This window comes from Balaenoptera ricei, chromosome 8, assembly GCF_028023285.1.
Source record: "Balaenoptera ricei isolate mBalRic1 chromosome 8, mBalRic1.hap2, whole genome shotgun sequence".
In the NCBI taxonomy this organism is placed as follows: domain Eukaryota; kingdom Metazoa; phylum Chordata; class Mammalia; order Artiodactyla; family Balaenopteridae; genus Balaenoptera; species Balaenoptera ricei.
In genome coordinates this window covers 105,501,511-105,527,556 of record NC_082646.1, presented here as the reverse complement: position 1 = coordinate 105,527,556, position 26,046 = coordinate 105,501,511, and the positions used below count along the sequence as shown (strand labels likewise).

At 37.6% G+C, this 26,046-nt stretch overlaps 1 protein-coding gene across 2 annotated transcripts; it reads right to left on the bottom strand.

The window, feature by feature from the left end:
- Positions 1 to 157: 157 nt before the first annotated feature.
- Positions 158 to 25,451, bottom strand: LOC132370045 (organic anion transporter 7). 2 transcript variants are annotated; one of them, XM_059929771.1, is made up of 10 exons: positions 25,050 to 25,451; positions 24,258 to 24,361; positions 17,158 to 17,312; positions 16,887 to 17,055; positions 15,622 to 15,745; positions 4,405 to 4,520; positions 3,520 to 3,734; positions 1,789 to 1,897; positions 1,119 to 1,322; positions 158 to 218 (listed from the first exon to the last, which is right to left on the bottom strand). In XM_059929771.1, exons 1-10 carry the CDS (start codon positions 25,449 to 25,451, stop codon positions 158 to 160), a joined length of 1,659 nt encoding a protein of 552 aa, XP_059785754.1. The 2 variants fall into 2 exon arrangements, with proteins under 2 accessions (XP_059785754.1, XP_059785755.1); XM_059929772.1 differs by having other exon boundaries at positions 158 to 215.
- Between the last annotated feature and the right edge of the window lie 595 nt (positions 25,452 to 26,046).

Genomic DNA, 26,046 nt, shown 5'->3' with positions numbered 1-26,046 from the left:
TATATATAGTTATTTAGAACTGCAATTGTAAATGGGGTCCATTTTTCCTTTATATCTTTTTATTTATTTGTTTTCCAAATTTTGCCAATATCTGGGAATGATCCCAATTTTTCTTGTTTATCTTGCTCTTTGATTAGCAGTTAGTTCCTGGAATCCTTTAAAACTGTGTCACTTTCATGGAGGTATCTTCCTGCTTTGCTTTTCTTGAGCCTCTTCTCCTAGAGCAAATACAATGAAAACAACAAACAAACAAAATTTTAAAAACATGGAAAAACATCTATGTCCTGCATTCTTTAGAGCAAGCTGATTCTTGGTCCATGAGTTTTGATGAAAACCATGACACCTGCCCTGAGAATCTGAGTGAATTTTGTGAAGAAAAAAGCCAAGCTCCCAGGGCAGGATCTGGAGACGCAGCTTTGATAGTTTCAGCGCTCACCCTTGGACACCATGGTATTGGCTAACGGGGTCTTTGGAAGAGGAAAGGGAAGTATATAAAAGTTTTTAAACCCTTTCAAATTCTTGGTCACTTAAAAATACCAATAACTACCACCTTTTTCCTCTCTTTTCTTAACACTTTCATTCCCAGTGAAAACCAGACGGTCTGAATCTTACAGGCAGCACAATAGGACTCCTTCCCCTGAGATATATTGTCATCTGTGGAAGGGGCTCTTGTCCTCTCCCTGATCTCCCTCGGATCTTCAGTGACCAGGGCAGGTCACAGACCTACAGACACCAGCAATCTCAGAGAGGTTACTGCCCTCACTGGGCTGAGGGCTGCCAGGATCTGAGGGATGAGAATCTGGTGTCTGGATCTGTGCATGTTTGTGAAACACCTTCAAGGGTATGTATGTCACACTAGGGCATTAATTTTGGCTTCTTCATCACTAAACCTACTGGTGCCTACTGGTGTTGGTCTGTGCGATCTAGGGAGGCTTGGGGGAGTCTGAGGTCACTGTGAGGAGGGATGAGGCTGTAGCTAAACCAAAGGCACTGACCACCTGGAGTAGTCTAGGTGTAAGCCTTCTCCTGGGGACAATGACCCTGCATGGTGCCTTGCCCTCCTCAGCACGAACCTATATCACACAGCAACCCTAAGGGAGAGCCAGCGGTTTACTCACTCCTTTTCCACATCCTGGATGGAGTCAGGCAGAGGCTTATTCCTGGTTTCAGGAAGGAGTGGAACAACAAGGCCAGCGAGGATGGAGCAAACTCCATAGATGACCCAGGGTAGGTGGGGAGAATAGACTGTTAGGATCATCAGGAGGGGAGCCAGGGCTGCCCCAACATTGGAAGCAATTCCCATGAATCCTGAGGCTGTTACCCTTGGAGTGCAAACAACAATACAAAAATAATCTGGTGTAAATCCATACAAGTAATTTGTAATTTATTATTTTGCTTTGATTATGGGAGACACCTCAGCAGTATTTAGACACATGAAGGTTGATGACGTACTCTTACATTTAAAATATGCTCGTATTTGCTCACAAATTTTTCAAGTGCACAAGTGCATTAAGACATGTTTTCATCATTTAAAAAATACTCTTGCCAACAGCACCTACCCTTTAATGGTTCAGCAGATTATGGGAGATGATACATTAAAGGGCTTAACTCATGCCTGACAAAAGTGAGATTTTAACAAAAATTTTGGCTATAATTTTTGTTATTATTAATACTATTATAATCAATGCTTTTGATAATGAATCAGATTAGTTTTCTTCCCACTATAAGTCTTGATTAGCTGGGAAAGGTCTGTTTTGACCCTGATAGAGCTTCCATGAGATTGTGTACCTGATAATGGTGGGGACTAGTTCATTTCCATGGACAAAAGTACACATGAGAGCCATAGAAGAAACTGCTATTCCCAAAGTTGACAAAGCCACACGCAAGGTCTGTATTTCTGGAGAAGAAGACAAGTGAGACTCAGGAAATCTGAGCTGAAGAAATCACCATCCACCAAACTGTAAGTGAAAAAGACACAGTTGGGGGACATCCCTGGTGGTCCAGTGGCTAAGACTCCACGATCCCAATGCAGGGGGTTTGGGTTCGATCCCTGGTCAGGGAACTAGATCCCACATGCCGCAACTGAAGATCCCGCACACGGCAATGAAGGTCCCGCGTGCTGCAACTAAGACCCGGTGCAGCCAAATAAATAATTAAGTAAATAAATAAATATTTTTAAAAAAGAAAAAGACAGTTGGAGACATTTGCATGTGTTAAATACCTGGTAGAGAAAGCACACAGGGGCAAAGAATGTGCACAGCCTAATAGCTGAGAAATGTGACATCTGTATATTGCAGCTTAAATAAGAAATTAAAAACCTGAGTTATTGCATCAACTCTTCCTACATATCAGAGATTTCAGAAATTTGCCAAAGATGGAGAGGGGAACAAAAGCCCAGCAAGAGTTTGCTTTCGTTTACTCTGTCCAGTGTCTCCTCTGCCTTTCATGTATAACATAGGACTATCATATGAGCAATTACTGATGGATGTAAGACTCATCAATATCCTCCAGGAGTTCAAAACCTGGGTGTTTACACAATATTGACATGAGGCTAGTAATGCAGTAGAGAGTAATAAAAGAATGGGGCTCATATTAATGGATAAGCTGGAGAATTGCTTGATCTAGAATAATATTTGAAGATTCAAGAATAAGGATCTGTTTTAGGGAAAATATAGTTAGACTTTGGAAACCTCTGAAAGGAAGTTTCAGAAAGTCAGTTTTCTATTCCATTAAAAAAATCATGAAAGCATTACAACATGGGAGTGGGCTCTGTTGTAAGGCAGCAAATTCACGTTGATGCTGATATTCAAGATGGGATCCTGTAAAGTGTATCACTGCACTGGGAGTTAGCTGAAACATGGTGACCACCTGGGTTCCCCTATTCATTACATATGGTCATTTAATTTAGTAAAATTGATTTTAAGAGAGGCTGTTAACAGCTTAATGCCTTTTTGTTACTCCCTGTACCTTCTATGCTTGAAGACAAAGGATTAAAAATACCTTAGAGTCAAGATGACACCCTGGGACCAGGGTTACAGTTATGGCGACCTAATTCCAGACACAAGAGTGGATATATAGAATCAGGGAGTAAATTTTCACTGAAACTGTAGTAATAAGAAAGAGACCAGACAGAGAAAGTGACAGTTGTGTCCTCACATGAGATACATACATACATATGTCACTATTATACATAGTGACATAATACTGTCATTTACAGTTACAAGTGTGATTGGCCAAAGAGAAAGTGATCAATTGCTCTCCCAGAGAAACTATCAGGAATAAATGGCACCAATTACCAAATACATCTCAGATATGGTGAAGACAACCATATGTCTGAACTGACTTTTCCTGACCTTTGACTATTTCTCAGCCACTTAATGACAGAATCTATCCTAAATCCTCAGATTGGTTTTGGAAAATCCTTAGAATCCTAGTCTTCACTTCCTTCTGGTTTCAGATTCTGTTTTCAAATCTCTGAGGTAAGACATTTTCTTATTTCAACCTGTGCTCTTTTCTCACCTTGAGGTGCAAATGTGATGGCCAGAATGGAGACTCCAAGGAGAAACATGAAGAGCGTCTGGCTTACTTGACGGCCCAGGTGATTCAGTGCCAAAAATGCAACATAATTGGCTGGGAGGTTGACTGCACCAAAAAGAACCTGGAACAGGAAAACATTGCTCCCCATGTACTGGAGGTGGAGAATCAGGCCAAAATAGGACATGAAGTTTGCAAATCTGTGGTGAACAAAAATGAAAGACACTTACCATAAGGTTTAGAGCCTTTGTCTTACAAATGATGATAACAAATATTAACCAGGCAGCCGGTAGTTGGTTTTAAAGTATAAAAACATGGTATATTTTATGGAATAATTCATCACAAGATGATGATTTTAAAATTCTAAAATTGGAGCCCCTAATTATTGTTAAGTTTTGGGGGAGGGTTTGGAGTGTTTTTTTGTGGAGGATGCATGATGGAGCCTTCTAGTGTTTTAGAGTTTTTTTCTATATCTTTATCTGGGTGATGGTTGCATATTTACATATGGAAATATTCATTGAGCTGTATATTTTTGTGCACTTTACTGCTTGTAATTTTACCTCCATTAAAATGGAAACAAACAAGTGAAGAAAGTTAAAGCCAATGTCTGTACCATGACTGAAGTTCTCAGTCTCAGTTTCCAGTGATGAGATTGGTAGGGTGATATGATAAACAAAACTCTCTGCTGTATAAATAGCTCTGGGTCAGTATTTTCATAACCCTTTGACTACTCTAAACACAGCAATTATCATTATGGCTTCCTCTGTATTTTATCTCAAATCTGTTCCCACAACATGTTGTATCCTTTGATATGGGGTAGATTCATGTCTCCACTATTTTAACGTCCCTCATGCACTCTGAGAAGCCCACCTCACAAAGGACAGGAGACAGATGCTCTTACGCAGGCTGGGTGTGCGGAACAAGTCAAACACAGAAGGTTTGGTCTGTGCGGCCTCCAGCTCTTCCTGCAGGGTGGATCTCACAACCTTCAACAACAACAACGACAGACTGTTCAGTTGTCACACAATGGGAGGCACTGTGAGGCCCTCAACAGATGACAAGATAGATGATGTCCCTTTCTGTCTACTGGAAAATATAGCCACTGAGGATGTAATGACAGGAGTAAAAGTGGTATGAATAGAGAATTACAGAGTTAAAGGGGACAGAAGGAAATGATGTAGCAACAAAAATATTCAAACATAAGATTCGAGAGGGCTACAGGGCATCAGAAAGGGAGTGTACCTTAGATACACAGATTAGAAAGGGAATCAAATGCAGAGTTGCTTGGATTATGTTCCAAAGCTCCATTTGTGCCAGATGGGCAAGAAAGACCTGAGAACTAAGCTTGGTTATCAGCTGGCTGTCCTTTGCAGAGAAACTGTTTATCTCAGGAAAAAGAACATTTCCTGAGAATCTTTATTTTGGTTCTTTTCTCAGTCACTTTGGGGGAAATCCTGGCATGTTATGCCTCCATGAATGAGATGTCTAGAATTAAAACTGAGGATGAAATTAGGAGAGATCTTGGTATAGAATGATTTAAACCCAGAGTTGGTTATAATCTGGAGTTACTTAATAGCCCTGCGACGTGCTAAGTATATACCTTGAGGAAGGTAATTAAATATTTCTAAAACTCAATTTACTTGTCATTAAAAAGAAGAATAAGTAGAAGAATCAGAGTAGGTGGAGAGTAGGTGGAGAAAAATAATAGCATTTCCCTCACAAGGATTTCCTGGTCCATACATGAGGCTAAAAATATGCCTAAGGAATTATATCCAGCATACCTCAGATACTTACTTGTTAGTTATTCAAACAATATAGTCTTAATTCTTATCCCACCTCTACAAATGAAAATGTACCATGAAGTCCATTGGAATAATTCCATGAGGAATTCAGAGAAATGAAAGGCCACCCTAACTGAGGACCTACACATGCAAGAATGTCCTTTCATTTAAAGAACAAGCCTAAATAGTGAAATATTGGACTTACATTTTTAGAAGAAAGGAGTCAGGATTGCATCTAGCACCAGAATCCCATGACCACAGGCCATTGTCATGGATGATAATGTCAGAACGTGCTCAAATAATACTTTAAACTTGGGCCAGATGAGGGATGCAATGCCTCCAAGACTAGCCTTAAGTTACATTCAATATCAAAGTTAAAGTTTGGGATATGGTGTGGTTATTTTACACTGGCCGTTCATTTTTGGTGAGCAAGCAGAGATGTGAATAGTGTTAGCAGATGTATTTGGGGGGCGATGCCAGATCACTTACTGGAACTCAAGGAGCTCCTCCTCCCTGGTAAAATCCTTATTCAAGGGAAAAGAGGCCCATATTCAAATGGGAGCCTGCTGTATCTTCACTTTTTAAAAGGCACTTTTCTCTCTGATCTTCTCTTCATTTTCTTGCTTAAAAAATGCTTTGTACCGGGCTTCCCTGGTGGCGCAGTGGTTAAGAATCCTCCTGCCAATGCAGGGGACACGTGTTCGAGCCCTGGTCTGGGAAGATCCCACATGTCTCGGAGTAACTAAGCCCGTGTGCCACAACTACCGAGCCTGTGCTCTAGAGCCCGTGAGCCACAGTTACTGAAGCCTGCGCGCCTAGAGCCTGTGCTCTACAACAAGAGAAGCCCCCGCAATGAGAAGCCTGCACACCGCAACGAAGAGTAGCCCCCCTGTGCATCGCAACTAGAGAAAGCCTGCGCGCAGCAACGAAGACACAACACAGCCAAAAATAAATAAAATAAATTTATAAAAAAAAAAAAATGCTTTGTACCACTCATAACACTATCCTGGGGTAAAAAGCATGAAACAGCCCTCGTCTGAACCCTTGCCCAGTAGCGTTCTGGAATCAGTGTGTAAAAATTCACAAAAGCCCTTTGTTAAATTTTTAGATAGTTTGTAAAGCAGTTGCCATCTTGTTGGTGGCATGAAACTCACTGTGGTGGTAATAGTCACACCACGGAAATTGATAATTACCACAAATCTGAGATCTATGGCTTTTTTTCCTCTTGTAATGTTAAGTGTTAAACATTTACCAACACACCACTGGCTTGACCCCTCTGCAAGTCATTTGGACTGCTCTCAACTGCAAATTTAATCATCTCTCTGCCTGGTTTAAACCTGGATAGTTCTACCTTAACCTGTAAGACCCATTTCAGATATAACTACTTCCAAGATGCATTCATTGCCCACATACTTGCAGTTCAGATTATATGTCCCTCCTTGACATTCACATTCCACCCTTGCTTTAATTCAAAGAGACTTTATCAAGCCCATTTTACTTGTTGAGTGTGATCTTTTTGAAGATAGAAACAGTAGACTTTTCCACTCCGCGACTGTCACAGGATCTGTCATCAAGTAGTCCTGAAATAAACTTGGAAGGGAAAGAGGAAGACAAAAAGAAAGAGGGAAGACAGGGAGGGTAGAAGAAACTGGCTGAAGGTGGAATGCATTTAGAAGCTGAAAGATCTGAAATTCAAGAACCAATATAGGTATAAAACATTGATTTGGAGAGTTTTGAGAAGATGTTTGTCAATGAGATCAGAAATGGAGAAAATGGACATTTATTTCTTCAAAATTACAATTTATGATATTTAGAAAGAAACGTCTCTTAATGTAGAATAGTTGGGAAAACTCTGAAGTTTTATGGATGTAAGAGAAACCTGCAGAGGATTCAGGGGAGAAATTTGTGTTGGTCTCTCATAGTTGCCATGTCACTTACAGTCACGTAAGTGTGCCATCATTGAGTTTGTGAGAATCAAGTTTCAATTGAATACTTTTTTATGGTTTGATTGGACAGTGCACCTTGGGATCCTTTAAGAAAGTGTATTTCTTATACAGCCTGAAGTGTAATTCAGGCTGGGCTACTGTGGAGCATGAGTTCTTGTGTTTCTACTGGGTCTGAAACAATTAGGACAATAGAAAAGACGACTGAAAAAGACTGTACATGTCACACAGGAATGGGAGGAGGAAATTGGACAGAGCAGAGGTCAGAGGAGAGTATCAGAATTTGGAATGTACAGAGTTTAGAGCAGGAAGGAAGGTAGATAAGACCATAACTGCATTGAAATACCAGAACCAGTAGAATGAAATGAGCAGGGGAGGAGGACAATTTATTAAAAGATAAAGAAGGAAAAGATGGAAAAATGAATCTGCCAAAGGATGATTGAAATAAGAACTGACCAAAAAGAAGTTGCCTGAGAAACACTGGTGGCTTGGGGTAGGCACACTTTCTTCATAATCTTCATGTTTCCAAGAAGAAAGACTTTGAAAGAGTAATACTACAGAACACTTTATACCTACCCTCACTGCCCCTGGAGGACTGAGGTATTTGACTGGTAAATTAGGAGAATGCAATGGATATGCTTCAGTGACCCAGAATGCCTTTAGAACAAAAATTCATTCAGATTTGCTGCCTGGGTCACACCTTATATTTAACAATGCAGGCTCTGCATCTATGGAAAAACCTGGCACTTGTGAATAAGTTCAGTTGTGGGTTGAAGTGTTAGCAAACTTATTGTTGCTTGAAATTTATACATTTCCTCTACTTCAGTTTTCACTGTAGTGAAAAACATAATTTTTTATTGTCATCTTTCTGAGCACATTAACTATCCCTCAGTTGGGTGTGATTTAGGCAGAGGAAATGTTTATCATTTACTGGACTCCAAGACAGCCAAAACTGGATTAATCAATGGATTGTTATTGATATAAAGGGGAACAGCTTTAAGTTAGAAGGATTGTCTGGAGTGAATGTGTTTGGCAATCTGTCAGATGGAGGTTAAACATGACTAAGACCACAAATTTCTGAATAATCTTTACAAAATTTAAAAAATGAAATTAAGGCAATTTTGGGTACTCATTCATGCATAGAATCCAGTTCCTAAACCAAATTTCATTTGTTCCTCTTGTACAATGTTGTCTTTCTTCTTGGCACTGAGGTGATTGTCAGTTGCCATTTACCCTGATAATGCATTGTTCCTTTCTTTCTTCCAGCTCGTAACACTTATTTTTGTTATTTACCGGCAAATAACTTTCCTGTAAGATTTAAGCTTTAATTCTTTGGATTGGGCCAACCTGGTAGACAAAATACTAGGTGCGGGCTTGGAACTAAAGATACTTCCAAGATGTTAGTTGGCCCAAAATAATTTCCTATAAGTCAGGTATATATTGACACAGTCTCAGAGTGCCGTAGAGCTCCACCTAAATTTCAAAATTTCTCTAAAAAAAGGACTATGCCAATGGTTCTTTATCATCACAGGGCCTCTCAGTGCCACTGCCTCTGTGTAATAACCCCAGGCACCACGCCACCCTTCTCAGGACCCCAGCAACATGCCTGCCTGTGGATCCCATCACCAGACCTGCCCTTGGCCCATGACCAGCAGCAGGCCCATCCAGGGACCCTGAAATGAGACTTGCCTACCAACAACAGCACCTGTGGACACTGGCATCTAGCCTGTCCACAGACAATGGCACTGGGCCTGGCCACAGACCCCAGAACAAGTTCTGCCTCTCCATGGATGCTAGCAGTGCACCCTCCCAACTGCAGACCCTGGCTGAAGGCACAGCCATATGTGGACTGAGGCAGTAGGACCACTAATGAACCCTGCTAACTGACCCACCTGTAGTCTCTGCCAACTGGCCTGCACAGAATTTCCAGTGACTGGTGAAGAGCTTCCCTGCCAAAGCCAGACTGTAAAGACTGGAAGAAGTAACTGCTTCTTCATATGCACAAACACCAATACAAGGCTGCAAGGATCACAAAGAATCAGGAAAACATGACATCACCAAAAGAACAAAATAAAGCACAAGTAACCAATTCTTAAGAAGTGTAGATCTACAAACTGCCTACAAAGATTTCACAATAATCATAAAGAAGCTAGTGAGCTGCAAGAGAACCCAGAAAGACAACAAAATGAAATTAGGAAAACAACACATAAAGAATATAAGGAGTTCAACAAAGAGACAGAAACCATAAAAAAAAAACCAAACAGAAATTCTGGAGCTGAAGCATATAATAAATGAACTAAAAAATTCAATTAAGAGCTTCAACAGCATATTTGATCAAACAAAATAAAGGACCTATGAACTCAAAGACAGGCCATTTGAAACTATATAATCAGAGGAACAGAAAGAAAACAGAATGAAAAAGAGTGAAGACAGCCTAAGGAACTTATGGAACAATATAAAAAAATCAACATACACATTATAGGAATCCCATAAGGAGAAGAGAGAGAGAAAGGACCAGAAAGCTCTCTTAAAGAAATAATGGATGGAAACTTCCCTCATCTGGGGAGAGTGGTGGATATTCAGATTCACGAAGCTCAAAGGACTCCAAATAGGTAGACCCTAAAGAGGTCTACATGGAAACATATTATAACTAAACACTCAGAAATGAAATATAAAGAGATAATTTTGAAAGCAGCAAGAGAAAAGTGACTCACCACACTCAACAAAACTCCCATAAGACCATCAGTGGATTTCTCAGCAGAAATTTTGTAGGAAAGGAAAGAGTGGAATAATATATTCAAAATACTGAGAGAAAAACCTGCCAACCAAGAATGGAGTACCCAGCAAAAATGTCCTTTAAAAATGAGGAAGATAAAGACTTTCCCAGAGAAAAACTGAGGGAATTTGTCACCAATAGATGTGCCTTATAGGAAGGGCTAAAGGAAGTTGAAATGAAAAGGATACTAAACAGAAACACGAAAGCATATGAAAGTAAAAATCTCTATGGTTAAAGTAAATATAAGACAAATACAGAATAATATAATACCGTAATGGTGGCATGTAAATTTCCTTAACACTAGTATAAAAGCTAAAAGACAAAACTGTTAAGAGTAACTAGAACCACAAAAATTATTAATAGATATATGATTTGAGAGAAATGAATTCTGGCATTAATAACATAAAACATGTGCTTAGGGAAAGTAAAAATATAGTTTAAGTTGTTATCAGCTTAAAATAGACTGTTATAACTATAAGAAGTTTTATGCAAGTCTCATGAAACAAAAAAAAAAACAACACTGTAGGTTTTCACCTACAGTGGCTATACAAAATAAAAACAGAAAAGAATCAAACTATTGTATATCACTACAAAAAATCAAATCACAAGGGAAGACAGCAATAGAAGAGAGGAAAAAAGAACTATAAAACAGAGAAAACAATTTATCAATTGTAAGTACTTACCTATCAATAATTACTTTAAACGTAAATGGATTAAACTCATCCATCAAAAGATATAGGGTGGCTGAATGAATTAAAAAAAAAAAAAACAAGATCCAATTTTATGCTATCTGTAAGACAGTCACTTTAGATTTAAAAACACAGTAGACATAAAGTGAATGGATAAAAAAAGACATTCCATGCAAATGATAACCAAAACAGAGCAGGGATAGTCAACCTGTATAGATAACATAGACTTTAATCAAAAGCTGTCACAAGAGACAAAGAAGGTAATTTATAATGATAAAAGGATCACTGCAACACAAAGATATGACATATAACCCACAAAGATTGAATCAAGAAGAAACAGAAAGCCTCAATAGGCCAATAACTAATAAAGAGTATGTGACAGTAATTTTTAAAATTCCAGAAATAAAAGCCTAACACCATAGGGCTTTACAGGTGAATTCTACCAAACATTTAAAGATTAATTAATTAGATATTAATTAATTAATACCAATCCTCTCAAACTCTTCCAAAAAATAGAAGACAGGGACAGTTCTAAACTCATTTTGTCAGACCAATATGATCCTGATACCAAAGTGAGACAAAGATACCATAAGAAAAGAAAAGAAAAGAAAAATGCAGGCCAATATTCTTGAAGAACATAGTTGAAAAAATCATCAAGATATTAGCAAACCAAATTCAACAGCATATTAAAAGGATCATGCACCATTACCCAGTGGGCTTTATTCCTGGGATGCAAGGACGGTTCAATATAAGCAAATCAATGTGATACACCAAATTAACAGAATGAAGGCTAAAGATCATGTGATTACCCCAATAAATGCAGAAAATACATTTGACAAAATTCAATGCACTTCCATGGTAAAAATTCTCAACAAATTAGGTATTGAAGGAACTTTACATTAAAGGCCATGTATCTAAAGCCCACAGCTAACATCATACTCTATGGTGCAAAACTGAAAGCTTTTCCCTTAAGATCTGGAACAAGACAAGGATCACACTTCAGTGTAGGACTGGAAGTCCTGGCCAGAGCAATTAGGTAAGAAAAATAATAATAAAAGGCATTCAAATCAGAAAGGAAGAAGTATAGTTATCTGTTTGAAGGCAACATGATCTAATTTGTAGAAAACCCTAATACATATCCAAACAATTGTTAGAACCAATAAATGAATTCAGTAAAGTTTCAGGATACAAAATTAACATATAAAATCAGTTATATTTCTATACACCAGCCATAAACTGTCTAAAAATAAAATTAAGAAAACAATCCTGTTTGCAATAGCATCAAAATAATAAAGTATTTAGGGATAAGCTTAACCAAGGAGGTGAAAGACTTGTATACTGAAAACTATAATCCCTGAAGAAAGAAATTAAGGCAGATACTAGAAAATTGAGAGACATCATGTTCATGGATTAAACAAATAAATTAATACTGTTAAGATGTCCATACAACACAAAGCAATATGCAGAGTCAATAAATCCCTGTCAAAATCCCAATGGCATTCTTTACAGAAATAGAAAAAACAATCCTAAAATTCATATGGAAACACAGATTCCCACAGTCAAAGCATTTTTTTTTGTTAGTTTCTGCTTTATAACAAAGTGAATCAGTTATACATATACATATGTTCCCATATCTCTTCCCTCTTGCATCTCCCTCCCTCCCACCCTCCCTATCCCACACCTCTAGGTGGTCACAAAGCACAGAGTCAAAGCATTTTTGAACAGAAACAAAGCTGGAAGCATCACATATTCTGATTTCAAAATATATTACGAAGCCACAGTAACCAAGAGTGTGATACTGGCACAAAAACAGACATATAGACCAATGGAACAGAATAGAGAGCCCAGCAATAAACTCATGCATATACAGACAATTGATTTCTGACAGTTGTGCCAAGAATTCACAATGGGGACAGGATATTGTCAATAAATGGTGTTGGGAAAACTGGACATCCACATGCAAAGGAATGAAACTGGAAACTTACACTATACACAAAATCAACACAAATGGATTAAAGACTAAAATGTAAGATCTAAACTGTAAAATTCCTAAAGAAAACATAGGAGAAAAGTTTGTTGATATTGGTCTTAGCAATAATTTTTTGGATGTGACACCACAAGCACAGGCCATGAGCAGAAATAGACAAATCGTACTAAATACATCAAACTGAAAAGCTTCTACACAGCTAGGAAATAATTGACAAAATGAAAAAGCACCTACAGAATGGGAGAAAATATTTGCAAGCCATATGTCTTATAGAGGGTTAATATCCAAAGTACATAGGAAATTCGTACAACTCAATAGTAAAAAAGCCAAATAACTTAATTTAAAAATTGGCATACGAACTGAATACACATTTCTGCAAAGACAACATACAAGTGGCCAAGAGGTACATGAAAAAGTGCTTAACACCACAAGTTGTTAGGGAAAGGCAAATCAAAATTACGAGTTATCACTTCACACCAGTTAGGATGGCAATTATATAAAAAAGTATTTAGTGTTGGTAAAGATGTGGAGAAAAGGGCACCCTTGTACACTGCTGCTAGGAATGTGAAATGGTGTAGCCACTATGAAGACAGTATGGAGTTTCCTCAAAAAATTAAAAATAGAACTAGTATATTATCCTGTAATCCCTCTTCTGGATATATATCCAAAGGAATTGAAATCAAGACCTTGAAGAGATATCTGCACTCACATGTTCACTGGATCATTATTCACGATAGCTAAGATATGAAAACAACCTAAATGTCCATCCATGGATGAATAGAAAATATATATGTGTGTGTGTGTGTGTGTGTATACACATATATATGTAAAATGGCATATTATTCAGCAATAAAAAGAAGGAAATTCCACCCTTTTCCACAGCATAATGAACCTAGAGGTCATTATGCTAAGTAAAATAATCCATGTGCAAAAGAACAAATACTACATGATACCACTTATACGAGGAATCTAAAAGAGTCAAACTCGAAGAAGCGGAGAGTAGAATGGTGTTTGCCAGGTGCTGGGGGATGTGAGAAATGGGGAAATATTTGTCATAGAGTACAAAGTTTCAGTTGTGCAAGATAAGTCAATCCTAGGGATCTACTTTACAGTCTAGTGTCTAGGGTTATAATACTGTACCGTATACTTAAAATTTGCTGTGAGGGTAGATCTTATGTTGAGTGTTATCACAAAAAAATAATGAATAAAGGGCAGAGAAAGTTTTAGGAGGTAGTGGGTATGTTTATTGCATAAACTGTGGTGATGATATTTAGATGTATACTCATCTGCAAATACATCAAGTTGTGTACATTAAATATGTACAGCTCTTTGTATGTTAATCATACCTCAATAAAGTGTGTTTTAAAAAATCTATCACACGTGCAATTGAACTTATTTGCAGAAATGTTTTATTGCTTCTCTTTGGCTGTCTAGCTCTTAGCACTCTCTTTTTCCTGTTAAATGAGGGCAGATGATTTCTCCTTGTCTCTATTAGCATTCTTTTCATTCTCTTATCGTTGGAAACAAAAAAGTTAACGACAGAAATACCGTATGATCTGGCAATATCAATTATGGTTATATAGCCAAAAGAATTGTACACAGGATCTTGAAGAGATATTTGCATACTCATATTCATTGCCACACTATTCACATATGGAAACAACCTAAATGCCCATCAATGGATGAATGGATAAAGAAAATGTAGCATATTCATACCATAGGATATTATTCAACCATAAAGATGAGGAAATCCTGCCATATGCTATATCATAGATGAATCTTGAAAATTTTGCTAAGTGAAGTAAGTCAGTCACAAAAGGATAAATAGTTCTCGTAGAAGGACAAATACTGCATGATTCCACTTATATGAGGTATCTAAAATATTAAAATAATAGAACAATAAGTAGAATGGTGGTCACCAGGGACTGGGGACAAGGGAATTGAGAAATTGTTGTTTAATGGGTATAGAGTTTTAGTCATGCAAGATGAAAAAGTCCTAGAGCTCATTGTACTTATAGTTAACAATACTGTATTGTACAGTTAAAATTTTTAGATTTCATTCTATGCATTTTGACCACAATAAAAGTTATTTTAAAACATATGTTAAAATTTCTCTTATTAATATTAAAGCTCTGTGAAAAATGGAATTCTGACTCATACTGCTATGCATGACCAAGCACCATGCCTACTACATTTTTTCAATAAATAATTTATATGTTCATGACATGATGAATGGTCTACTTTATGACATACAGCAGCGTCTGCCTTCCATACCTGGGGTGGAAAATAAAAAAAGAGCAAGACCTCTTTGAAGCATTTCCACTCAGTCATGCTCTTGGAACTTGTAATAAGTAGGATGTAAACTCCACAAAACAGAGATTTGGACTATTGTGGTCATTACCAAATTTCCTATATAGAACAGAATGCCCTTTCAGTAAATATACCATGAATGGAAGCATATATGATTGACTTGACAAATAATCCTCCTTATGCTCTATTCTGCATGGTCACTAAGCTGCCCTTCAACTTGCCTTACTATCCTGAAGAAAAAAAAAAAACCATTGAAATGTTAATTGGAAAGAAATGGATTAGTTTTTGTTACTTTCTCTAATACAAAGTGAGAACAATAACAACCTTTACAATCATAAATACTGTACCATTTTTCTAGATTCCACATACATGCGTTATCTGCCTCTGTTGAGTAAAATATCTGCATCCAGTCCTTTCGGCATCAGCATCCTAATGTTCACTCAAACCATGTTGACAGCTATTGAAGACCAGGACAATGAGGTAAGAAGACCCCAAACCACACCAGTGTTCCCACCCTTTATTCACTTTATGGACACCGACTAGTGTATATGTCAGGTCATGTCTTTCCTATATTCCATAACCAACTCCCTCTCCTGTTCACCTCCATGGTTAGGGCGTCTCCAGCATTCTTCCTTCCATTCCTGTGAGCAGCTTTTCTAAGTTCCTTTAAGCCCTCCTCGGGTTTGTTGGTGATAATCAGCCACCGAGCAGACTCTGCCAGCCACCTGATCAAAGAAGAGGACAGAGGTGCCATCAACTTTCATTTGCCCATTTTTTTTCACATAGGCTTTTTCCTGAAATGCCTCTCCCCTCCCATCTAATACCTATCTCTTGTTTTGTTATACCAGGAAATATAAACTTATGTTCTTTTGTACCATAACTAGGAAGCTGTGAAGATGACCTCTCCATGCAGTACACCTTCACTGCCGGGAATATAGAGTTGGAGTCATAGTGCCCTCCCCACATTATTCAGGGGGATATTATCAGTTTTAGCAAATAAAACACTGTGTTTGGGCTTCCCTGGTGGCGCAGTGGTTGGGAATCCGCCTGTCAATGCAGGGGACACGGGTTCGAGCCCTGGTCCGGGAGGATCCCACATGCCGCGGAGCAACTAAGCCCGTGCGCCACAACTACTGAGCCTGCGCTCTAGAGCCCACGAGCCACAGCTGCTGAGCCTGCGTGCCACAACTGCTGAAGCCCATGCGCCCTGGAGCCCGTGCTCTGCAACAACAGGGGCCACCCCAATGAGAGGCCCACGCACCACAGCGAGGGGTAGCCCCACTTGCCACAACTGGAGAGAGCCTGCGCGCAGCAACGAAGACCCAAGGCAGCCAAACATAAATAAATAAATAAATAAAAACTAAAAAAAGCACAAACAAACAACAAAAAAACCCACTGTGTTTAGTTAAATTTGAATTCAGATAAACAGTGAATATGGGTAATTCTTGAGTATGACTATGTCCCATGCAATATTTTGGACATACACTAAAAAGTATTTGCTGTTTGTTTGAAATTTTACTTTAATGAGACACTATTTTATCTGGTTAGTAAATAAAAATACAGAATTCTTAGGTAAATAGAAATTTCATATAAACAATGAATAATTTTTAGTGTAACTATGCTCCATACAATATTTGGCATACTGTACGAAAAGTTTATTGTTTTATCTAAAATTCAAGTTTAACTGAATGCCCTTGATATTATCTGGCAACCCTACCCGTTCTGCTTCTTTAAGTGTACATAGGGCACAGATTAGTAGAGCATATGCTCAAGTGTTGACTAAGACCAACCAGAATTCTTGCATCCTACCTTCAGGTACCTTGCATCTAGGATCCTCTAAGACAAAGGAAGTAAGAAAGCTTATACCTTGAGGAAAGAAAGAAGACAAATAATGGTACAGAAAACACCAGCTGAAGGGTGTGCCAGTCTCGAATGGCAAAAGCTAGTCCTCCTAGGGCGATCTGTCCCATGCAAGCAGCACAGATTGACATGGTCATTGCCATGACTTGGAATCGGGGCACTGTCCATTCTACAACTGAAAGAAAACACAAACAGGATTTTGACTTCAAACAAAGTTAGAATTTCAAAGTCAAAGTTAAGGCTTGGAAAATGTCAAAGACCCAAAGTTTTGACTTACTAAGCACAGAAATATTTGTCAGGATGCTCATGGTAGAAAACCCAGCCAAGAAGCGTAGGGAGCAGTAAATGAGGAAGGTGGGAGCAAAGGCTGCACAGGTGTCAGTAATGGCGAGCTGGAGCAAACACCATCTGAGCATGAACCTCCTCCCAAACCTGAGAAATGGAAACAGGTTAGATATAGTAATAGTAACAGCCTGTTGTAGAAATGAACAAAAAGAAGACACACTTTGAAACTTAGGGGATGTTTTGTTATTTTTATTTTATTTTAAAATGTTTTCTGTTTTTCTTTTTTTCCCCAGTTTTATTGAGATATAATTGACATACAGCACTGGACAAGTTTAAGGTGTACAGCATAATGATTTGCCTTACATACATCATGAAATGATTATCACAGTGTTTAGTGAACATTCGTCATCTCATATAGATACAACATTAAAGAAATAGAAAAAAAATTTCCTTGTGATGAGAACTCTTAGGATTTACTGTCCTAACAGCTTTCATATATAACACACAGCAGTGTTAATTATATTTATCGTGTTATACATTACATCACTAGTACTTATTATCTTATAACTGGAAGTTTCTACCTTTTGACTGCCTTCATCCAGTTCCCCCTCCCCTCATGCCCGACTCTGGTAACCACAAAACTGATCTCTTTTTCTATGAGTTTGTTTTTGGAGTATAATTGACCTACAACACCGTGTTAGTTCCTGTTACACAACATAGTAATTCCATATTTCTATACATTTCAAAATGATCACCACGATAAGTCTAGTCTGTCACCATACAAAGATATTACATTGTTATTGACTATATTCCCCACACTGTACATTTCATACCCTTGACTCATTTATTTTGCACCTGGAAGTTTATACCTCTTAATCTCCCTCACCTATTTCTTTCCCCACACACCTGTCCCCTCTGGTAACTACCTGTTTGTTTGTTCTCCGTATCTATAACTGTTTCTGTTTTGTTATGTTTGTTCACTGTTTTCTTTTTTAGATTCCACATATAAGTGAAATCAGTACTTGTCTTTCTCTGTCTGAATTATTTCACTTAGCATAATACCCACTAGGTCCATCCATGTTGTTGAAAATGGCAAGATTTCATTCTTTCATATGTTTTATATGTTTCATATATATATATATATAACATATCTTCTTTATCCATTAATCTATTGATGGGCACTTAGGTTGCTTCTATATCTTGGCTATTGTAAATAATGCTGCAATGAACTTAGGGGTGCATATATTTTTTTGAATTATTGCTTTTGTTTTCTTCAGATAAATACCTAGGAGTGGAATTTGTGGGTCATACGGTAGTTCTATCTTTAAGTTCTGAGGAATCTCCACACTGTTTTCCATAGTGGCTGCACCAATTTACATTCCCACTAACAGTACCTAAGCGTTCCCTTGTCTACACATCCTCACTAATTTATTGTCTTTTTGATAGTAGCCATTCTGACAGATGTGAGGTGGTTTCTCATTGTGGTTTTGATTTGCATTTCTCTGATGGTTGCTGATGCTGAGCATCTTTTCATGTGTCTGTTGGCCATCTGTATGTCTTCCTTGGAAAAATGTTTATTCAGATCCTCTGCCCACTTTTTAATTAGGTTGTTTGCTTTTTTGATGTTGAGTTCTATGAATTCCAGTATATTTTGGATATTATCCCCTTATTGTATGTATCTTCTCCCATTAAGTAGTAACCTTTCATTTTGTTGATAGATTCCTTCCCTGTGTAAAAGCTTTTTAGTTTGATGTAGTCCCATTTGTTTATTTTTACTTTTGTTTCCCTTGCCTGAGGAGACATACACCACCCCCCCTCAAAATTACTAAGACCCATGTCAAAGAGTGTGCTTCTTATGTTTTCTTCTAGAAGTTTTATGGTTTCAGGCCTTACATATAAGTCTTTAATTCATTTTAAATTTATTTTTGTGCTTGGTGTGAGAGAGTGGTCTAGTTTGATTATTTTGCGTGTAGCTGTCCAGTTTTCTCAACACCATTTATTGAAGAGACTGTCTTTTTCCATTGTATATTCTTGCCTCCTTTGATGAGACTAATTGCCCATATAAATGTGGGTTTATTTCTGGGTTTTCTATTGTGTTCTATTGACCTATGTGTCTGTTTTTGAGCCAGTATCATACTGTTTTGATTACCGTAGCTTTGTAGTATAGTTTGAAACCAGAGAGCATGATACTCCAGCTTTGTTCTTTTTTCTCAGGATTGTTTTGGCTGTTTGGGGTCTTTCATGTTTCCATACAAATTTTAGAATTATTTGTACTAGTTCTATGAGAAATACCACTGGTATTTTGATAGGGAGTGCATTGAATTTGGAGATTGCCTTGGGCAGTATGGTCATTTTAACAATATTCTTCCAATCCTTGAGGACAGTTTATCTTTCCATTTGTTTTGTTGTCTTCAGTTTCTTTAATCAGTGCCTTATAATTTTCCAAGTACAGGTCTTTTACTCCCTCAGTTGGACTTATCCCTAGGAATTTTATTCTTTTTGTTGCAATTGTAAATGGGATTGTTTTCTTAATTTTTCTTTCTGATAGTTTCTTGGTTAGTGTATAGAAATGTGACAGATTTCTGTATACGGTAAGTTCCCTATATATGAATGAGTTCCGTTCTGAGAGCACATTCGTAAGTCCAATTTGTTCGTAAGTCCAATGAAGTTAACCTAGGTACCCAACTAACACAATCAGCTGTACAGTACAGTACTGTACTGTAATAGGTTTATAATACTTTTCAAACAAATAATACATAAAAAACAAACACAAAAATAAAGAAAACATTTTTAATCTTATAGTACAGTACCTTGAAAAGTACAGCAGTACAGTAAAACAGCTGGCATACAGGAGCTGGCATCAAGTGAACAGGCAAGAAGAGTTACTGACTGGAGGAGGGAAGGGAGGTGGGAGATGGTAGAGCTGAAAGATCGTCAGCAATAGGAGACTGAGTGCAAGCTGCAATTGCACTCATGGATGACGTTGATGGCACAGCTTCTGGTTCCTTGATAGATTCAATTCTATCTACCCTCTTGAAAAACCAATCCAGTGATGTCTTGGTAGGAGATCTTTTTTTTTTTTTTTTTTTATTTCTCATCATAGATGACACAGTAGCACTGGATTGCATTCTGAATGGCTGCTGCAAACTTCATGTACTGTTCTACATTTTGGTCCTGTGTCTCAAAAACTAACAGTGCCTCCTCAAAGAAGGAAAATCCCCTTGCCATCTCCTGCGTCATGAATCTCTTTGGTTCTTCCGTTACTTTTTCTTCCTCTTCTCTCTCTTCGTCCTTTCTCTGGGCACATTCACATCTTTGAAAGTTTGCAACTTACTGTATTAATTTTATATCCTGCAACTTTTGCCAAGTTCATTGATGAGTTCTAGTAGTTTTTTGGTAGCATCTTTAAGATTTTCTGTGAATAGTATCTTGTCATTTACAAACAGTGACAGTTTTACTTCTTCCTTTCCAATTTGGATTACTTTTATTTCTTTTTTCATCTGGTTGTTGTAACTAGGACTTCCAAATCTATGTAAATAAAAGTGAATAAAATTGGTGAGAGTGGGCATCCTTGTCTTCATCCTGATATTACTAGAAATGCTTCCAATTTTTCACCATTGAGCATGATGCTACTTAGCTATGGGCTTGTCATATATGGCCTTTATTGTGTTGAGGTATGTTCCCTCTTTGTTGAGAGTTTTTTTTTTATCATAAATGGATATTCAATTTTTCAAGGTTTTTCTGCATCTATTGAGATGATCATATGATTTTTATTCTTCAGTTTGTTAATGTGGTGTATCACATTGATTGATTTACAGATATTGAACCATTCTTGCATCCCTGGGATAAGTCCCACTTGATCATGGTTTGTGATACTTTTAATGTATTATTGATTTCTGCTGTGATATTTATGATTTTTTTTCTTTCTACTAACTTTGGGTTTTGTTTGTTCTTCTTTTTCTCATTCCTTTAGGTGTAAGTTTAGATTGTTTATTTGAGATTTTTCTTGTTTCCTGAGGTAAGCTTGTTTAAAACTCCCTCTTAGTACTGCTTTTGTTGTATCCCATAGATTTCAGATCGCTGTGTTTTCCTTTTCATTTGTCTCTAGGTATTTTTTAATTTCTTCTTTGATTTATTCAGTGAACCATTGGTTATTTAGTAGCATTTGTTTAACCTCCACATTCTTGTGGTTTTTGCAGTTTTTTTCTTGTATTGGATTTCTAGTCTCATAACATTGTTGTCAGAAAAGATGCTTGATATGATTTCAATTTTCTTAAATTTACTGAGACTTGTTTTGTGCCCTATCATATGACTTATCCTGGGGAATGTTCCATGAGTACTTGAAAAGAATGTGTATCCTGCTGCTTTTTGATGGGATATTCTATATATATATCTATTAACTCCATCTGATTTAATGTGTCATTTTTTTTTTTAAATATAGCTTTCCCTCTTTTTTTTTTTTTTTAAATAGGGAGCATTTTCTTTTTTCAAATTTTATTTATTTATTTTATTTATGGCTGTGTTGGGTCTTCATTTCTGTGCGAGGGCTTTCTCTAGTTGTGGCAAGTGGGGACAACTCTTCATCGCGGTGCGTGGGCCTCTCACTATCGCGACCTCTCTTGTTGCGGAGCACAGGCTCCAGACGTGCAGGCTCAGTAATTGTGGCTCACGGGCCCAGTTGCTCTGTGGCATGTGGGATCTTCCCAGACCAGGACTCAAACCCGTGTGCCCTGCATTGGCAGGCAGATTCTCAACCACTGCGCCACCAGGGAAGCCCTTCAGGTGTCTTTTGCAAGTATTTTTTCCAAGTCTGTGATTTGTCTTCTCATGCTCTTGATTAAGTTTCTTTTTAATTGCAGTATAATATATAAAATATGATTTGCTATTTTAGCCACTTTTGATTGTATAGATCACTCACTGGTATTAATTACATTTACAATGTTGTGCAACCATTGTCACTAGCTACTGCCAAAATTTTTCAAAATCCTCAACAGAAACTTTGTACCCATTAAGCAATAACTCTCCATTCCTCTTTCTCCCCATCTTCTGGTATCTATATTCTACATTATTCTCTATGAATTTTCCTATTCCACATATTTTATATAAGTGGAATCATAAATATTTGTCCTGTTTTTTCTGTCTTATTTTACTTTACATGTTTTCATGGTTTTAGTATGATTCAGAACTTTATTTCCTTTATGGCTGAACAATTTCCATTGTATGTACATATCACATTTTATCCATTCATCTGTTGATGGATACTTGGGTTGTTTTCATTTTTTGGCTATTGTGAATAATGCTGCAATGACATTGTTGTATAAGCTATCTGTTTGAGTTCCTGTTTTCAATTCTTTCTGTTTTATACCTAGCAATGGAATGCTGGGTCATGTGGTTTCCCTAAATTTAGCTTTTTGAAGAACTCCCAAAGTATTTGTCATAGTGGTGGCACCATTTTACCTCCCCATCAGTAATGTACAAGATTCTAATTTCTCTATATCCTTGTGAATACATGTTATTTTCCTTTTTTTTTTTTTGAATTATAGCCATCCTAGTAGGTGTGAAGTGGCATTTTATTGTGGTTTTTGACTTGCATTTTTTAAATGACATCATGTTGAGCATCTTTCTATGTACTTATGCACTATTTGTATAACTTCATAAAAGAAAGGTATATTCAAGTCCTTTGCCCATTTAAAAATTGAGTTTTTTGTCTTTTTGTTGTTGAGTTGTAGGAGTTCTTTGTATAGTCTAGATATTAAACCCTATTCCCTTGGTCTATTTGCCTATCTTTATTCTTTATATATGATTTACAAATATTTTCTCCCATCAGATAGGTTATCTTTTCACTTTCTTGATAATGTCCTTTGATGTGCAAAAGTTTTTAATTTTGATGAAGTCCTATCTATATATATTTTCTTTTGTTACTCAGGCTTTTGGTGTTATATCTAAGAGTACATTGCCAAACCCAAAGTCATGTAGATTTACACCTGTTTTTTCTTGAGTTTTATAGTTTTAGATCTTATATTTTTGTGTTAATATTTATTATGGTTTTAGGTTTTATCACATTCTTTTGCATGTGGATATCCAATTGTCACAGCACCATTTGTTAAGTGGGCCGAATTTTACCCATTGAATGGTCTTGGAACCTTTTTCAAAAATCAATCAGCATAGATATATTGTTTTATTTTTATTTCTGCAAGATGAGTAGTTCTGTGTTACAGAACTGTTAGAAATGAACATTCTGACTCTGAACACTTTTATAAGGTACCTTTTATAAGGTCATAAATTCAGAATTCACAGTTTTCACCTGAGATAACAGATGGCATTATGCTAGTAGTGGTAAGGGGCACCTTAATTCCCCATACCCTTTAGAGGAGACAGGCTTGGGTGGTGGCAATGGTTGGCTGTCTAATTCAGAAGTGGTATGGTCAGGCACAGGGTATTCCAATTTCTAATACCACAAATGGTGACAGAGATTGTCATTAGATTAATTACCTTACATGGTTGAAAATTTTACCTTTAAAGTAATGTTTCAGCAAAAATAAAAATCAAAGTCATTGGAATACACCACCAAGACACTTTGCTATGTATAACACAGGTTTCTTAGGAATGTCTACCCATCACACTTGAGAAACAGGGACATGATGACCTTGCTCTGAAAATCCACAAGCATTCAGCTAAGAGAGACTGAACAGGGCCCCCTGGCTAAGGCATGCAACACTGTTTTCCATATTGTATCATTGAACAGGTTGAATCTCATGATGTGAAACACATCTTTCTCTCTGTTCCCATAGGTACCTCTTTCTCATCTTTATAAACCACAGGTTGTGGCACCTCTGTTCTAAACCTCATCCTAAAATGCTCCCATATCTGATGGAGATGTTGTTTCTGTATCCCATACACAGTGCTCACAGCTGATAAAATAGCCCTCACCACATGGACTGTAATTCTCCCTTTGTTTGTGTTTCTAGATCCCTGGGGAGCAAGGAAGCCCCAGGGCAGTGTAATTTGCCATAAGTGTTTCTTAATGGAAGAATGATTCATGAGTTCATGAAAATACCTGAGTAAAGAGAGCTGTGATCCAGAGACACTCACCTGTCTGATAAATGGCCATATATGATGCTTCCCACCAGCATTCCAGCCATGAACAAGAATTTGGCCATTGATTTTAGTGACTGAGATTCACATACCAGGTCCCACTGGAAGAGAAGGCAACCAACAAAGGAGAGCTCCACAACTTATAACCCCTCAGTGGAAACCTGATTGAAACAGTTTAAATGATTTACACGTTTCTTTATTTCAGCCCCTTTTTCCTCCTCTCCAGCTTCCTTTTTTACTTTAGTTGACTTTTATCATTCAGGTATCAACTTAAACATAACTTCCTTTAGGAAGCCTCCTCTAAACCTGTTGGTTATATTGATGCCTTTTTAAATTCCATAATAAGTGATTCTCAAACTTGGCCACAGAGTGCAATCATTTGAGGAGCTTTAAAAATTTACTGATGCCAGAATTTCATTACAGATCTTCTCATATGGTTGCTCTGGGGTACAGTGCTTGGAGATTTTGATCAATATCCCTGATATTTCTAATTTTCAAGCCAGGCTGAGCATTACTGACCTTTTAAACACATCGCATAAATTATTTGCTTAACCTTTGGTCTTTTAAAAATAAAAGCCATATAATAGCAAGGTCACATCTATTTTTGAGTTCATTATACTCATTAAATATATAGGTGTCTGGCATTCAGTAAAGAAGTAATTAATATTTGCTGAAAGAATGAAGAATGAGCCCCTAATAGTGACTAAAATGTCTAGAAGTTTGTTCATTACTCTGTTACCCTTAAACACCCAGACCATGCACTCATAAGATGTAAATGGGGCCTCTTACCTCAGTCACCACAGTGGAGGAGAAGGAGCTTTGGTCATACACCCAGCCATCCACACAGGGTTCTGTGTCCAGATCACTCATGTCGGGGAAGGTCCCATTCAGGTGAAGGAGCTGCCACTGGGGGAGGAGGAAGCGACGACACTTCTCGGGCCTCAGGTTTGAGTCCAGTGGGATGGAGATTCTCAGGAGGGTGTCTTGGCTGAGGGTCCCAGTGCCATTAGCAGAGTCAGTGTCATTGTCAAGGATGTGAACCCAGCAGCGATGACCAGGAACAGCTGCAGTGAAGTTCTCCAATAGAATATGAGGGTACACTATGAGGCTGGAGATACAAAGGAAAACCATCTGAAGGATCTGGAATCTCCCCAGGCCTCCAACTTGATCCAGGAGGTCCTGAAAGGCCATTGAGCTGAGCAGTGATCCCCAAGGGGAGGCAAAATGACTGTTTAGAGAAGTTCAAAGGGAGGAGAAGTTTCCTCTCACTATGTCACACACTAAGTGTGTATTGATCCTGATCTCAGTGTAAGCTCAATGGGCCCTGTCTCACCTTCACAACAAGGCCATGGAAGCTATTTCTCCAACTTGTTTGGGGATCAGGTCGGTAACTGTCTTCTTTAAAGTCACAGAGAAATATTTTGCTGAGATGCTTCCAGCAATTGACAAAACTGTTTAAAGGTCTACTTTGTGAAAATTCTTTTTGTCAGCAGTGTCCCAAAGTGACATCGGACTTTGAGCTACACATCTGTAAATAAAATAAAATAAACCTGCTACATGGTTTGCAGTCCCTTTCAGAACATGTCATTTGTCAGACTCGAAAGTGAAACGTTTTTTATTTTTCTGTGAAAAGTACTGAAAGTAAGTGCTTTGCTTGCTTAGTACTGAATTTTGATTAAAAGAGTTAATGAAAATAGTCCTTAGTTAATTTAAAGCAAGTGAAATATGATACAATATTTTTCTTTTGGTAAATGACATTATTCTGCTTAAAGTCAAATCAAACCAT